The sequence below is a fragment of the Dipodomys ordii genome, unplaced genomic scaffold (assembly GCF_000151885.1).
Source record: "Dipodomys ordii isolate 6190 unplaced genomic scaffold, Dord_2.0 Scaffold177, whole genome shotgun sequence".
NCBI lineage: Eukaryota > Metazoa > Chordata > Mammalia > Rodentia > Heteromyidae > Dipodomys > Dipodomys ordii.
The window spans coordinates 1,242,625-1,257,103 of NW_012267393.1; the positions used below are offsets into that span (position 1 = coordinate 1,242,625).

At 48.5% G+C, this 14,479-nt stretch overlaps 1 protein-coding gene across 1 annotated transcript; it reads left to right on the plus strand.

Annotated features, from left to right (window-relative positions):
• Positions 1-319: 319 nt before the first annotated feature.
• Positions 320-12,054, plus strand: LOC105998929 (platelet-derived growth factor receptor-like protein). The gene is made up of 6 exons (XM_013033786.1): positions 320-377; positions 4,756-4,897; positions 6,519-6,670; positions 8,426-8,719; positions 9,657-9,796; positions 11,839-12,054. Exons 1-6 carry the CDS (start codon positions 320-322, stop codon positions 12,052-12,054), a joined length of 1,002 nt encoding a protein of 333 aa, XP_012889240.1.
• Positions 12,055-14,479: the final 2,425 nt, after the last annotated feature.

Below are 14,479 nucleotides of genomic sequence, written 5' to 3' on the forward strand. Positions count from 1 at the left end.
CCTCAGATGCCCTCTGGTGACCCTCCTGTGACTCTCAATGTCCCCTCCAGCTCCATGCCAACCCCTTCTATCTGTCCTTGGGGACCCTCCTATCCTGGCTGCCACAGTGTTTTTTCCTGAGCACGGTTCTGAATAGCTCCATTCACCTTGGCAGGGGGAACCCAAAGAAAGGAATTTTGTTTGGGCTCAGGACTTTGAAATCAAGTCCCCCTCCCCTCTCATGCCAGGGGTCCCTGGCCCCTTCCCTGATCACACTCAGCTGCCTGCAGTCTGTCTCCTCTGCTGTCGCAGCTGTCTGTCTGTACCAGGCTGACCCACCATGCACCCCAAGTTCTCCTGCTTTCTGGCCTGCGGCCTGCTCATCTGTATCTCTTCAGGTATGCACATCTTCTATCTTGGCAAAGCTTTGCATAAACCAAGACTCTTTTCCTTTGGCTTTCTGCAGTGCCAGCCTGGGGAACCTCACAGAGATCAGGTAGAGAGGCTGTTCCAAACTCAGCTCCTGCCTTTGCTGTGCTGGGTGTTGACCGGGTCCTATCACCTCTGAGCTGGGTTCCCTCATGCATGCCTGAGGTTGGAATCTCCCAGATCTCACAGGCCTCTCTGACCTGGAAGTCAGAGGTTCTCGTTTGTCTAGCGATCTCCGATTCGTGCTGTGATTTGCAGACACTGGAATCTGATTGAACAAATCCTAGCTCTAGTCTAAGACTCAGTTAATTTAGGATAAAGTGGAATAATAAGAATAAAAAATTTTAAAAATCATGCAGAGGTTTTAAGGATTAAATGATACTACCTCCACAGATGGTGAGCCCTACAGTTACATGCACTCAAGAAGAGGTAACAAGCTAGGAGCTAGTGGCTCACACCTGTAATCCTAGCTACTAAGGAGGCAGGGAGCAGAGGATTGAGGTTCAAAGCCAGCCCCGGGAAGGAAAGTCCATGAGATTCTAATCTCCAATTAACGATCAAAAAGCCAAAAATATCGTATAAAAATAATACTTATTGAAATGAACTCCAGGAAATGGAAACAAGAGGGTTTTTTTCCCCTCTCTCTTGCTATTTTTGTTTTCTTTTCCCTTTGTCTTGTTGGTTTGTTTATTTGTCTTTGGGAGGGGAATGGGGCAGAAATAGAGGGACAAAGGGTGAACAAATGCAGCAGTGGTACTCACTAGACACTATATTGAAAACAAAGTATACAACTTGTGGGTGAGAATAGGAGGGAAAAACTGGGAGAAAGCAAGGGAAGGGGTAACACTGTCCAAAAAGAAATGTATTGTTTATCTGACTTGTGTAACTGTATCCTCTTTGTACATCACCTGTATAATAACAATAAATGCCCAGGCACCAGTCTGAGGATCATGATTCAAAGCCAGGCCAGTCAGGAAAGTCCTTGAGACTCTTATCTCTAATAAACCAGTAGAAAGCCAGAAGTGGTGCTGTGGCTCAAGTGGTAGAGTGCTTACCTTGAGCTGAAGAGCTGAGGGACAGTGCCGCCCAGTCAAGCCCCACAATTGACAAAAAAAAAAAGAAAAAGAAAAAGGAGAGAGAGAGATAGAGGAAGTATGACCTCTATCTCTCAGCCCACCTAGGAAAATGTGGGGCTGTGCTTGGAACGGGATTTTATTTTCTTTTGGTCAGTCACGGGACTTGAACTCAGGGCCTGGGCACTAAACCTGAACTTTTGTTTTGTTTTGTTTTGGGTCCGATCGTGGGGCCTGAACTCTGGGCCTGGGCGCTGTCCCTCAGCTCTTCAGCTCAAAGGCTAGCGCTCTACCACTTGAGCCACAGCGCCACTTCCGGCTTTTTTCTTTTTGCTTATGTGGTGCTGAGGAATCGAACCTAGGGCCTCGAGCATGCAAGGCAAGCGCTCTACCACTGAGCCACCTTCTCAGCCCCTATACCTGAACTTTTTAACTCAAGCTTAGCACTCTACCACTTTAAGCCACTGTGCCACTTCTGGCTTTCTGGTGGTTAATTGGAAATAAGCCTGTGCTGGCTTTGAACTCTGATCCTCAGATCTCAGCCTCCTGAGTAGCTAGGATGACAGCAACCAGCATTAGAACAGCATTTAAACACTATTGTCATCTTAGATTTCCTCTTCCAAATACTGCCTAGCCATTGGCAAAATTCCCACTTGATGCCATCAGATGCCCTCTGGGAAGCATCACAGAGAAGGAAAGGGACAGGTACCTACATGGAAAAGAGTGAGGTAGCCAGGCTCTGGTGGCTCACACCTGTAATCTTAGCTACTCAGGAGACTGAGATCTGAGGATCAGTGTTCAAAGCCAGCCTGGGCAGGAAAGGCCTTGAGACTCTTATCTCCAATGAACTACCAGAAAAAGCCAGAAGTGGCACTATGGCTCAAGTGGTAGAGTGCTAGCCTTGAGCAAAATGTAGCTCAGGGACAGTGCTCAGGCCCAGAGTTCAAGCCCCCAGGCCTGGGGGAAAAAAAAGGAGCAAAAGAACTGGCAGGTGTTTGAAAGAGGGTTTGGAGGAGGGGTAAGGATAGTACTGGACTGGTTATCTTAGACTTAAACCTCTCTGTGCAGCAAAAGTGAGTCTTGAGAAACCAGAGGATTTGTGTGTGTGTGTGTGTGTGTGTGTGTGTGTGTGTATGCGCACTCGCATACATGCACACTATTCCTGAGATTTGAGCTCAGGCTCTGGGTATTGTCCCTGAGCTTTTTTTCCCCCCCTCAAGATGAGTGCTCTATCACTTGATCCACAGTGCTACTTCCAGCTTTTTTTCATAGTTAACTGGAGATAATAGTGGACTTTCCTGCCGGGGCTGGCTTTGAATGGCGATCCTCAGATCTCAGCCTCCTGAGTAGCTAGGATGACAGGTGTGAGCCACTGGCACCCAGCTGCCCAGGAATTTTTCGCTATGATCATAGACATTCTTGTCAGGTTGTGAAGTCAAACTCAAGGTCTGTAAATCGGTCTAGGTGACTCGACAAACTTAGAGCTCTAAAGCTGGGTGTAGCTATTTTTCAATGGCTCCCAGGAGTGGAGTCTCTGCTGACGAAGATATTTATAGTCAGCCTCTAATCAGGGCCTGATGTGTGGGCCCTGTCAGAATCAGGCCAACACTGACCTAGTCTTGCAAGCTACTCCTGGTTGGATTTCAGCTCCAGATCAAAACAAGAAGGTGGCCAGAATTTTCCCACCAGCTGCTCCAATCCATTAGGGCAACAAAAAAGAAATCAACAGTTGTTCCTAGCCCTTCTCGTATGCTTGTTGAGGAAGAATAAGCAAGCTTAAGAAAGATGTGTATGGTCTGAACTCGAGGCTTTATGTTTGCTCCACTGGCTTTCCATCATGAGCCAGGCCTGCAGCCTAGCTTTTTCTGATTATTTTCTGGAGTCTCAAAATCTTTTCTAGCTGGCTTCTAACCAGGATCCACAGGATCTCAGCCCTCTGAGTAGCTGGGATTATGTGTGAGCCATCAGCACTCCACTTAAGAGCTAATATACTATTGTGATGACAACTATTAATTTAGCTTTTACTATATGCCAGGCACTGAGTTCTAACTGCTTCATGTATATTATGATCTCACTTAAGATCCACAACAATCATTGGCAAAGCAAGTACACTTGTTCTCATTCGTTAGCAGAAGATAGCAGAAATTAATGGGTTCCTGTCACCCAGCAAGTTTGTGGTGGAGGAAAGATAAAAACCAAGAAAAGCTGGGCACCAGTGGCTTATTCCTGCAATCCTAGCTACTCAAGAGGCTGAGATCTGAGGCCAGCCCAGGCAGAAAAATCTGTGAGATTTTTTTTTTTTTTAGGTCTGGTTGTGGGGCCTGAACTCTTGCCTTGGGCGCTGTCCCTCAGCTCTTCAGCTCAAGGCTAGCACTCTACCACTTGAGCCACAATGCCACTTCCAGCTTTTTTCTTTTTGCTTATGTGAGGAATCAAACCCAGGGCCTCATGCATGCAAGGCAAGCGCTCTACCATTGAGCCATCTTCCCAGCCCTGTGAGACTCTTATCTCCAATAAAGTACTTAGGGGGCTGGGAAGGTGGCTCAGTGGTAGAGTGCTTGCCTTGCATTCATGAGGCCCTGAGTTCCATTCCTCAGCACCACATAAGCAGAAAAAAAGCCAGAAGTGGCGCTGTGGCTCAAGTGGTAGAGCGCTAGCCTTGAGCTGAAGAGCTGAGGGACAGTACCCAGGCCCAGAGTTCAGGCCCCATGACTGGACCCCCCAAAAAAGAAAAAGAACTATACAACTTGTGGATGGGGATAGGAGGGAAAAACTGGGAGAGAGGTAGGGAAGGGGTAACACTGTCCAAAAAGAAATGTACTGGGCTGGGAAGGTGGCTCAGTGGTAGAGTGCTTGCCTAGCATGCATGAGACCACATAAGCAGAAAAAGCTTGAAGTGGTGCTGTGGCTCAAGTGGTAGAGCGCTAACCTTGAGCTGAAGAGCTGAGGGACAGCGCCCAGGCCCTGAGTTCAAGCCCCAGAACTGGCCCCCCAAAAATAAAATAAAATTAGCTTAAAAAAGAAAATCTTCGAACATGAGACCATACTCCCTTCCTCTCTGCAGCTGAAACCCAGGAGCCCAGAAGAGCCCCAAAGGCTCAGCAAAAGAAAGGCCTCAAAGCAACCACCTTCAGTGAGGAGAAGGCTTCTTCAAGAACTCCAGGCCAAAGAAAACCCCCTTCCCTCCACAGCCACAAGCCACAGAGGTTGAAGACAGCTTCAGTTCCTATGGTTCCAAGTTCCCCACACCCCTCCATCCTGACGTGGGGAGTAGGGAAAGGCGGGTTCCAGAAGGTAGGGGACTGTCTGAGTGTGCGGGCTGGTAAGCCACTGGTGCTGCGGTGCCGGGGGCAGGCCGTGCGCTGGAGGATGCCCAAATACCTGGAGGAGGAGGCGGAGGCCGAGGGGCGCCTGAGGTATAGTATGGAGGATTCTGGGAAAACTTTTTTTTTTTTTTGCCAGTCCTGGGGCTTGAACTCAGGGCCTGGGCACTGTCCCTGAGCTTCTTTTGCTCAAGGCTAGCACTCTACCACTGGAGCCACAGTGCCACTTCTGGCTTTTTCTGTGTATGTGGTACTGAGGAATCGAACCCAGGGCTTCATGCATGCTAGGCAAGCTCTCTACCACTAAGCCACATTCCCAGCCAGGATTCTAGGAAAAGTGTAAAGGGTCCAGGTATCTGCCAGTCACAGGTACCTGGGGAGTCATTCTATGAACACCCTGATATATGTTTCCCAAGCTCACCATGGTTCACATCCCATACTGGGTATCCTGTCAGGGTACAACTATAGATAAATCCCTCCCCTCAAAAACAAAAACAAAACAAAGCCAGGCACTGGTGGCTGATGCCTGTAATCCTAGCTACTCAGGAGGCTGAGATCTGAGGATCACAGTTCAAAGCCAGCCTGGGCAGGAAAGTCCAAGAGACTCTTATCTCCAATAAACCACTAGAAAACCGGAAGTGGCGGTGTAGCTCAAGTGGTAGAATGTTTGCTTTGAGCTGAAGAGCTGAGGGACAGCACCCAAGCCCAGAATTCAAGCCCCACAACAACCAAAAGAAAACAAACAAACCAAAAAGCGAAAAACAAAAAGCAGGGCGCAGGTGGCTCACGCCTGTAATCCTACCTACTCAGGAGGCTGAGATCAGAGAATCACCGTTCAAAGCCAACCTGGGCAGGAAAGTCTGTGAGAATCTTATCTCCAATAAACCACTCACAAAACTGGAAGTGGTGCTGTGGCTCAAGTGATAGAGCTGAAGAGCTGAGGGACAGCGCCCAGATGCAGAGTTCAAGCCCCATGACCAACCAAAATAAAAAGACAAAAAAAAAAAACAAGTCCTCCCCCCCCACCAACACACACAAACAGTAAAATGGGTTCATGAGACCTATTAGCTGTGCAGTGGTTTACTTCTTGGCTAGGACGAAACTGCCTAGATGGTTATCTCATTTTAGCTGGGATGACAGATGTACACCACCACGTCCAGCTTTTTCAGTTGAGATGGGGAGCTTCAGCCTCTCATATTAGCTAGAATAACAGCTGAGATGTGCTGCCCCCAGCTACACTTAAGCCTCTTGAAGTGGGATTTCCTGGGATTCTGCCTCCTTTGGCATGTACAGACACTTAGAGGGCATTTGCTGGCCTGAACCAGAGTACACTAGGAAGGTGCCAAGGACATCAAAGTATCTGGGAGATTCCATTTGCATTCTGTGAGAAAAGTCAATGGGGGGCAGATGGCTCAATGAAAGGTTGTGCATAGGTGCTGGTGGCTCACACGTATAATCCTAGCTACTCAGAAGGCTGAAATCCAAGGATCCAGGTTCAAAGCCAGCCTGGGCAAGAAAGTCTGTGAGACTCTTATCTCATAGTTAACCACCTGAAAACCAAAAGTGGAGCTGTGGCTCAAAGTGGTAGAGGGCTAACCTTGAGCAAAAAGAGCTCAGGGGAAGGGCCCAGGCCCTGAGTTCAAGCCCCACGATTGGCAAAAAAGCCCAAAAGCTAACAAAAAATGCCCAGCATGCCTCATTCACTGTCTTTCAGAATCAAGCACTTTGGTCAGCACAGCCAGCTGCTGCTGGTGAACTCCACTGGGGCAGACACAGGTGAATACAGCTGCTGGGCTCGGCACTGCCAGGATGGGCAGTGTGCAGAAGGTCAGGAACACCTGGCAAAGACTTTCGTCTTCTTCACAGGTACCTTAGAATCAGGCTCTCCAAGAACCCACCTCCCTAAAATTCCTCCAAACATAACTCTCTGAAGGCTTAGACTCATGGTGTTAGAACTAACTCAGGATGTTGGGGTATCTCATAGGAATAAAGACACCAACTCAAAAGGAACTTGGCAAAGAAAAATGTACTTCTGCAGAAGGGTACACCAACAACCAAAAATCTGGCAAGCAAGGACACAGAACAAGCAGGCTGCACCCTTTTTAATCCCTCACCCAGCAGGCCCCGCCCCACTGTTCCCATTGGCTGGTTCACAATTGGTTCCCATTGGCTGGTTCACAGTTGGTTCCCATTGGTTGGTTCCCATTGCAGATTCACAATCTGCAAAGGGATGTGGCTTAAATAACAGGATGGAATTAAAATTCAAGGGGCTTCTAACAGGATGTCTTAAAGTGCTCAGGAAAAAAGGATGCTGTAAGAAATGAGAGGCAAGTGACCCACACAGGCTAAAGACTTTATTAGAGGAGCAGGAATGAAAAAGCAGCAGCCATGGACAGGTGTAGGCTGAATTTAAGCAGAATGTTAGGGGCAGTCACATGGGTCACATTAGGTCAACTATGGGAATTTGGGGGTTGGGTCAGTTTTGAAAAGAAGTGTTATGAAGGTGTTAGGGGGGACTTCAGGAATTGGGGGGAGAGTCACCTTCTGAGAAGGAGTGTAATGAAACTGTTACAACTGGGGTGGGAATTTGTATGTCACACTGGAAAAACAGTATTGGGAAATAGTACCAGACTTTTGTAAACAGGTGGGGATACAGTGTGGGGACTTAATCAGCAGGCTGATTCTGAGACTTTAGAGATGTATGTAACTAAAATGTAATTATCCAAGCCATCTAGCCAAAGCAGGAACTCTTCAGCAAAACAATTCTCTTAAGATTAACAGAAAGGAAGCAAACTACTATGGCAGTAGGCACTGGTAGTGCAAACCTGTAATTCTAATGACTCAGATGGCTAAGATCTGAAGATCATGGTTTGAAGCCAGACTCAATAGACAAATCTGACAGATATCACTACTCAGCAAAAAGCTAAAAGTAGAGTTGTAATTTAAATGGTAGAGTGCCAGCCTTGAGCTAAAAAGCTAAGGGACAGAGCCCAGGCCCTGAGTTCAAGTCCTAGTACCTACAGGCATATGCACATACAGAGACACAGACACAAGCATACACACAGCAAGCTGAAGACAGATGTGGAAATAGCAGCTAGTAGGCTTGTCTTCAGCACCCCTTGTAAGACAGGAAAGAGTGCCAGGTATCATCAATGGCTCACATCCGTAATCCTAGCTACTCAGAAAGCAGAGATCTAAGGACTGTAATTCCAAAGCAGCCTGGACAGGAAAGTCCGTGAGACTCTTCTCTCCCATTAACTACCAAATAAGCTGGAGATGGTGTCGTGGTTCAAAGTAGTAGAGCACTAACCTTGAGCACAAAAGCTGAGGGACAGTGCCTAGGCCTTGAGTTCAAGCCCCAGGACTGTCACCAAGAAAAGGAGGATGAGGAAGAGGAGGGAGAAGAAGAAGAGAAAGAAGAGGAGAAGGACAAGGAGGAGGACAGGGAGGAGGAGGAGTAGAAGGAAGAGGAGCAGGAAGAGGAGGAGGAGGAGAGCTTGGAGAATAAGGTAGACAGAGAAAGACAGTTTTCAAGGCCCGCTAAGGAGATGGGTGGTGCTAGAGCATCAGGAAGTCACGAATCTGTTGCAAGCTTAATTCTTCTCTCTCCCTCATTCCCAGACCCAGAGGAGCTCTTTGTGCCCACTGAGGATTATTATCAGGTGGTGCAGCTACGCACTCATCAGCCTGCCCTGCTTCCCTGTCAGGTGACCAACCCCCTGGCCCGGGTGACTCTGCATCGGGAATTCCCCCCTGAAGAAATCCCAGTGGATGGGACGGACATCTCCTTTGATGTGAAGAAAGGCTTCACCATCCACCGGCCCCAAGCTTCTTTGGCTGGCTCCCTCTTCTGCTTGGCCAGCCTAGGTGGCCTGAGACAAATCTCTACCAAGTACATGCTCATCTACGTCAACTGTACGTGGGCCTGGGGTTTGGGGGACGGGGTGAGGAAGGGGAGGATGTGGAGAGGGACATTTCCTTAGGTACTTTGAATCTGGGGTATGTGCATCAACTCAATGGATTTAATTATGCTCTGTGTAACGAGCCATTTTAGAGATCTCTATGGTTCTGTACAACAGCCAGCCCATCAGCCATCCAGCTAGCCTGCATCAATTCAACCTTTCCATCCATGTATTCTCAGTCAAAGCAAACCATCCTTGTCAATCAAGCCCTTCATCCATTCACTTTCTCCCGTGCAACCATCTACTCATTCATCTAGGCTCCATTAATTCTTTCAGGAGTGGGGAGGGGGGTGGAAATGTCCAGCCTGTGGGCCCTAGATAGAGACATCATTTGACCAGGCCTTACCAAAACACCTGGAGGTAGGACTTGAAATTCAATAAATCTAGGAATTTTCATACCAACATACATATCAATACCAGGGCCTGGAAGGTGGCTTAGTGGTAGAGTGCTTGCCTAGCACGCATTAAGCCCTGAGTTTGATTCCTCAGTACCACATAAACAGGAAAAGCCAGAAGTGGCGCTGTGGCTGAAGTGATAGAGCGCTAGCCTTGAGCACAGAGAGGCTCAGGAACAGAGGCCAGGTCCTGAGTTCAAGCCCAGGACTGGCAATCAATCAATCAATAACTATCAATACCAGCTATCATTGTATGCCAAATTGGCCTTGCCCCCCAAAAAAATTTTCCATCCTTCATTTATCCCCATTCGAACATCCTTGATCAGTTCAACCATCTAACTATTCCGCCATTAAAACACGCCATCCATTTGTTTAATTCTGTTTGACCACACCTCGCATGAATCCATCTCTTCATCCATTTACTTGCCATCCATTTAACCATCCTGACCACTTGTCATATGTCTGTCCCCATCTCTCTCCTGTTATCCATGGTAGACCCATCTTCCTCCCCCAAACCCACCATCCTAGCTTCAACCACATCAGTCCAACTGGGAGACAACTTCAATGTGACCTGCACAGTTCTGGGTGAGCCAGAGATTGCTATGGACTTCAGCTGGGAATATCCGGGGCAGAAGGTAAGTAGACAATAAGAGGAGACTGGGTGTGTGTATGCATATATGGTGGTCGGGACTGGAGTGAGGTGGGAATGGGGGATTGGGAGGAAAGCTAAAAGCAATCATTGCAGAATAAATCCACTGCTTGACTAGAATCCATTGAATGTGACTTCTAGTCTCCACTCTGACACTGCTTCTCTCTCTCTTTTTTGGGGTTGTTTTTTGTTTTTTTATTTGGCTCTCTGTTTCCTCATCTGTCAAATAGAACTACTTTTCAGTTCACTGACAAAGAATGTATACATGTATCCAGTTAGGAATTTATTCAATAATTATTGAGCACCTGCCATGAGCCACTGTAGTTGGTGCTGAAACTAAAGTAATGAGTCAAAAGGGGGTGTGGCTTCTACTCTCTGTGAGCCAGCCAAGTGCATCATGAACTCCCCAAGCTGATCCATGCAGTGACTGGCCCAGTCATGGCCCAGCCAAGACATAGAGAGATGAGGCTGTAGGAGGCAGAAAGTGTGGAGGATCATCCTCCCACTTGTCAGAAAAATGAGGAATAAGGAGAAACATACCAAGATGGTGTGTTGGTTAAGCTGCCTGTGCCTGAGAGTGGCAGAATATCCAAAGGTTCTGGCTGGGAAGATGGCTCAGTGGTAGAGTGCTTGCCTCGCATGCATGAGGACCTGGGTTCGATTCCTCAGCACCACAGAAGCAGAAAAAGCCTGAAGTGGTGCTGTGGCTCAAGTGGTAGAGCACTAGCCTTGATCTGAAGAGCTGAGGGACAGTGCCCAGGCCCAGAGTTCAAGCCCCATGACCGAAAAAAAAAATATCCAAAGATTCTCTCCCATCCTGCTCCATTACCCAGAAGTATACTCTTGGGAAAACACTCCTATAAGAAGCACCACCCAGGTGGGAGTCAAAACATGCATGCTCACTGAACACCTAGAGTCTGCTTCCTATCTCCTGTGTATTTCCCATCTATGATGTATTTCCCAAGTATTTCTAATAATGGAATTCATACTTAAACTCCTTTGGGGTTGTAGCACTTAATGACATTCCCACAAACCAGGAAATGCTGTTCTGAGCCATTACCTCTGGAACTCTTCCTTCTCCTCCCCCCACCTTCCTCTTCCTCCTCCTGCTCTTTTTCTTCTTCTTTTGTTGATCCTGGTCTTTGTTGGTCACAGGGCTGGGTGTTTATCCCTGTTTTTCGCTGAAGGTTGGTGCTCTACCACATTGAACCACAGCACCACTTCGGGTTTTCTGGTGGTTAATTGGAGATTAAAAAAAATCCCACAGACTTTCCTGCTGGGGCTGGCTTTGAACCTCAGATCTCCTGAGTAGCTAGAATTACAAGCATGAGCCACCAGCACTTGACTTGGAGCCTCTTTGTGTGTGCACCAATACTTGAACTTAGGACCTCAAGTTCTCACTTGACTTTGTCTCTGAAGGCTGGCTTAAGCCACACCTCTTGGCTCATTGGAGGTAAGAATTGGTTGGATTTATCTGCTCTCACTGGTTTTAAACTTCAGATCTCAATGGGACTGGGAAGGTGGCTCAGTGGTAGAGTGCTTGCCTAGCATGCATGAGGCCCTGGGTTCAATTCTTCAGCACCACATAAGCAGATCTCAGTCTCCTGAGTAGTTAGGATTATACGTGTGAGACTATATTTCTTTCTTTCTTCTTTTTTTTGGTCCAGTCCTGGGGCTTGAACTCAGGGCCTGGGCACTGTCCCTGAGCTTCTTTTGCTCAAGGCTAGCACTCTACCACTTGAGCCACAGCGCCACTTCCAGCTTTTTGTGTATACGTGGTACAGAGGAATTGAACCCAGCACTTCATGCATGCTAGGCAAGCACTCTACCACTAAGCCACATTCCCAGTCTTCCCCCAACCCAGTATTTCTTGAATAGAAGGGACTTATGAAGCTTGAAGGCTTTAAGATGGGTCTGACATACAGTGTATCCCTTTCTCTGAAGGGGTACTGAGTACCTCTTGCCTGCTGACTGGTACTTGAGAGATGGCACCTGGGCTCACTAACAGTTCCTTCTTGTTCCCCGCAGCAGGGCCGACCCCCCTACACCAGCAAGCGGGTTGCTGTGGTCCACAGGGAGGGCCAGGTGCAGCGGGAGGCGGAGAGCACCCTGTATGTGGAAGAGGCTCGGGCCGGGGATTCTGGCTTCTACACTTGCAGAGCCACCAACCTTCAGGGCACAGGATCTGTCACCACACATGTCCGAGTGACCCAACGCCCTCAAGGCTCCCCTACCCCTCAATAGCTCCTTCCCTGGCTGCAGGCTTTCAGTATGGAAGCTCAGCGTTATTGTGGCTAAGCAATCCGCCTTCCTAGCACAAAACACCTGGTCCGCGCTCCCTGTGCCCCCACTTCATTTGCTTCACCCTCAGCTCCATCCACCCGAACCCCAGGCCCCAGCTCCATCCACCCGAACCCCAGGCCCCAGCTCCATCCACCCGAACCCCAGGCCCCAGCTCCAAGGTGGGGGCATCACAACAAGCCCAGGGCTCAGGGTCTCTTCAAGATTCCTGCTCCCAATGAGGGAGGAGTTAGGCTTCCTTGGTTAGGTAGAGATGGAAAATGGCGGACATACCTGTGACAGGTAACATATGGTCCGTGAGGGTGCTTCTTCTCCCCATAATGCTCTGGGTTCCCGCTTCAAAGCTGCTTCTTCCCACAATGCCCTGGGTTCCCGCTTCAACACTCCTTCCCATAATACCATGGGTTCCCGCTTCAACATTCCTTCCCATAATGCTCTGGGTGCTGGCACCAATGCTGCTTCTTCCCATAATGCCCTGGGTTCCGACTTCAAAGCTGCTTCTTCCCACAATGCCCTGGGTTCCCGCTTCAAAGCTGCTTCTTCCCACAATGCCCTGGGTTCCCGCCTCAAAGCTGCTTCTTCCCACAATGCCCTGGGTTCCCGCTTCAACACTCCTTCCCATAATACCGTGGGTTCTGGCTCCAATGCTGCTTCCCACAATGCCCTGGGTTCACATTTCAACACTCCTTCCCATAATGCTGTGGGTTTACCCCCCCCCCCCCGTAATGCTGCTTTTTCCCACAATGCCCTGGGTTCCTGCTTCAAAGCGACTTCTTCCCATAATGCCCTGGGTTCACACTTCAACACTCCTTCCCATAATGCTGTGGGTTTTTTTCCCCCCACAATGCTGCTTTTTCCCATAATGCCCTGGATTCCCACTTCAAAGCTGCTTCTTCCCACAATTCTCTGGGTTCACGCTTCAACATTCCATCCCACAATGCCCTGGTTTCCCGCTTCAACACTCCTTCCCATAATGCCCCGGGTTCCCGCTCCAGTACTGCCTCTTCCCATAATGCCCTGGGTTCCCGCTCCAGTACTGCCTCTTCCCATAATGCCCTGGGTTCTGGCACAGTCAACGAGAATCGCTGCGACAGCACACACACGCGCCATCATCAATCAGCACAAACCCTAGGAGAAGGTATGGACTATTATAAGCACCCTCCCAGCGCAGGCCCACTCTATGGAGTCTATACTTTTGCTTTCAAATAAACCTGCTGATGGCTTCGAAAGCTCTCCTGCCCTGTGTGTGTGTGGAGGGGGGGGTACGTGCGCGCATGCGTGAATGTAAGTGCTGATCCTGGGGCTTGAACTCGGGGTCTGGGCTCTGTCACTGAGCTTCTTTGTTCAAGCTACTGCTCTACCACTTGAGCTGTAGCTCCCCTTCTGGCCTTTTGGTGGTTTATTGGCAATATGAGTCTCAACAGACTTTCCTGCCCAGGCTGGCTTTGAACTTCCATCCTCAGATCACAGCCTCTTAAGTAGCTAGGATTACAAGTGTGAGCCATCAGTGCCCGGGTTTTCTGCCTTTTATTCTTTAATCAGTGGAGAGACGAACCAGAGCCCCCTATACTGCATCAGCAGGCAAGGTCCTCACTGAAAACCCACTCCTTTCCCTCTTTCAGGAAAACAAGACACCAAATAAATAAGATGCCACTCATTCTTCCAAGTTCCATAGCGAGTAAGGGTATGGCCACAGTTTATCTCTACCCCACTCACCACAGGGTACATGAAGGAAACCCCAGCTTGCTACAGTTGCCCCTTTGCCAGCTCTGCCTTTCTCAATGAAAAGGATGCTGTCTAAACTTTGCTCTGTAGCCTGAAGTGCTTCGATGGTGGGGTAGGAGCGGGAGAGTAGCAGCTTGGCCAATTTGTTCTCTTTTTGAAAATCTGCAAAGCACATGAGCATTTGAAAGGTCCAGAGAAGCCCAGCAAGTCTTAAATGAATTTAACGTGTGTGTGTGTGTGTGTGTGTGTGTGTGCTGGTACTAAGGCTTGAAACTCAGGGCCGGGGTGCTGAGTTCTTTTGCTCAAAGCTGGTGCTCTACCACTTTAGCCACATTTCTAGTTCTATCTTTTTTTTTTGTTTAGGTGGAAGCTCAGAATTATTGTGGCCAAGCATTCTGGAGTTCTGTGGCTTGAACTCAGGGCCTAAGCACTGTTCCTGAGCTTTTTGCTCAAGGCTAGCACTCTACCACTTGAGCCACGGTGCCACTTCCATATTTTTCTGTTTATGTGGTGCTGAGGAATCGAACCTAGGGCTTCATGCATGCTAGGTAAGCACTGGACCACTAAGCCACATTCCCAACCCTTATTTCTGTCTTTTTTGCTGGTTAATTGGACGTCAGAGTCTCCACAACTTTCTTCCTGG

Excerpts from the sequence above, each read along its gene's own strand:
- LOC105998929 (XM_013033786.1), top strand. The coding sequence starts at position 320 with ATGCACCCCAAGTTCTCCTGCTTTCTGGCCTGCGGCCTGCTCATCTGT. Across the intron at positions 378-4,755 it reads GCTCATCTGTATCTCTTCAG|GGAAAGGCGGGTTCCAGAAG; the intron begins GTATGCACATCT and ends CGTGGGGAGTAG. Across the intron at positions 9,797-11,838 it reads GGGAATATCCGGGGCAGAAG|CAGGGCCGACCCCCCTACAC; the intron begins GTAAGTAGACAA and ends TGTTCCCCGCAG.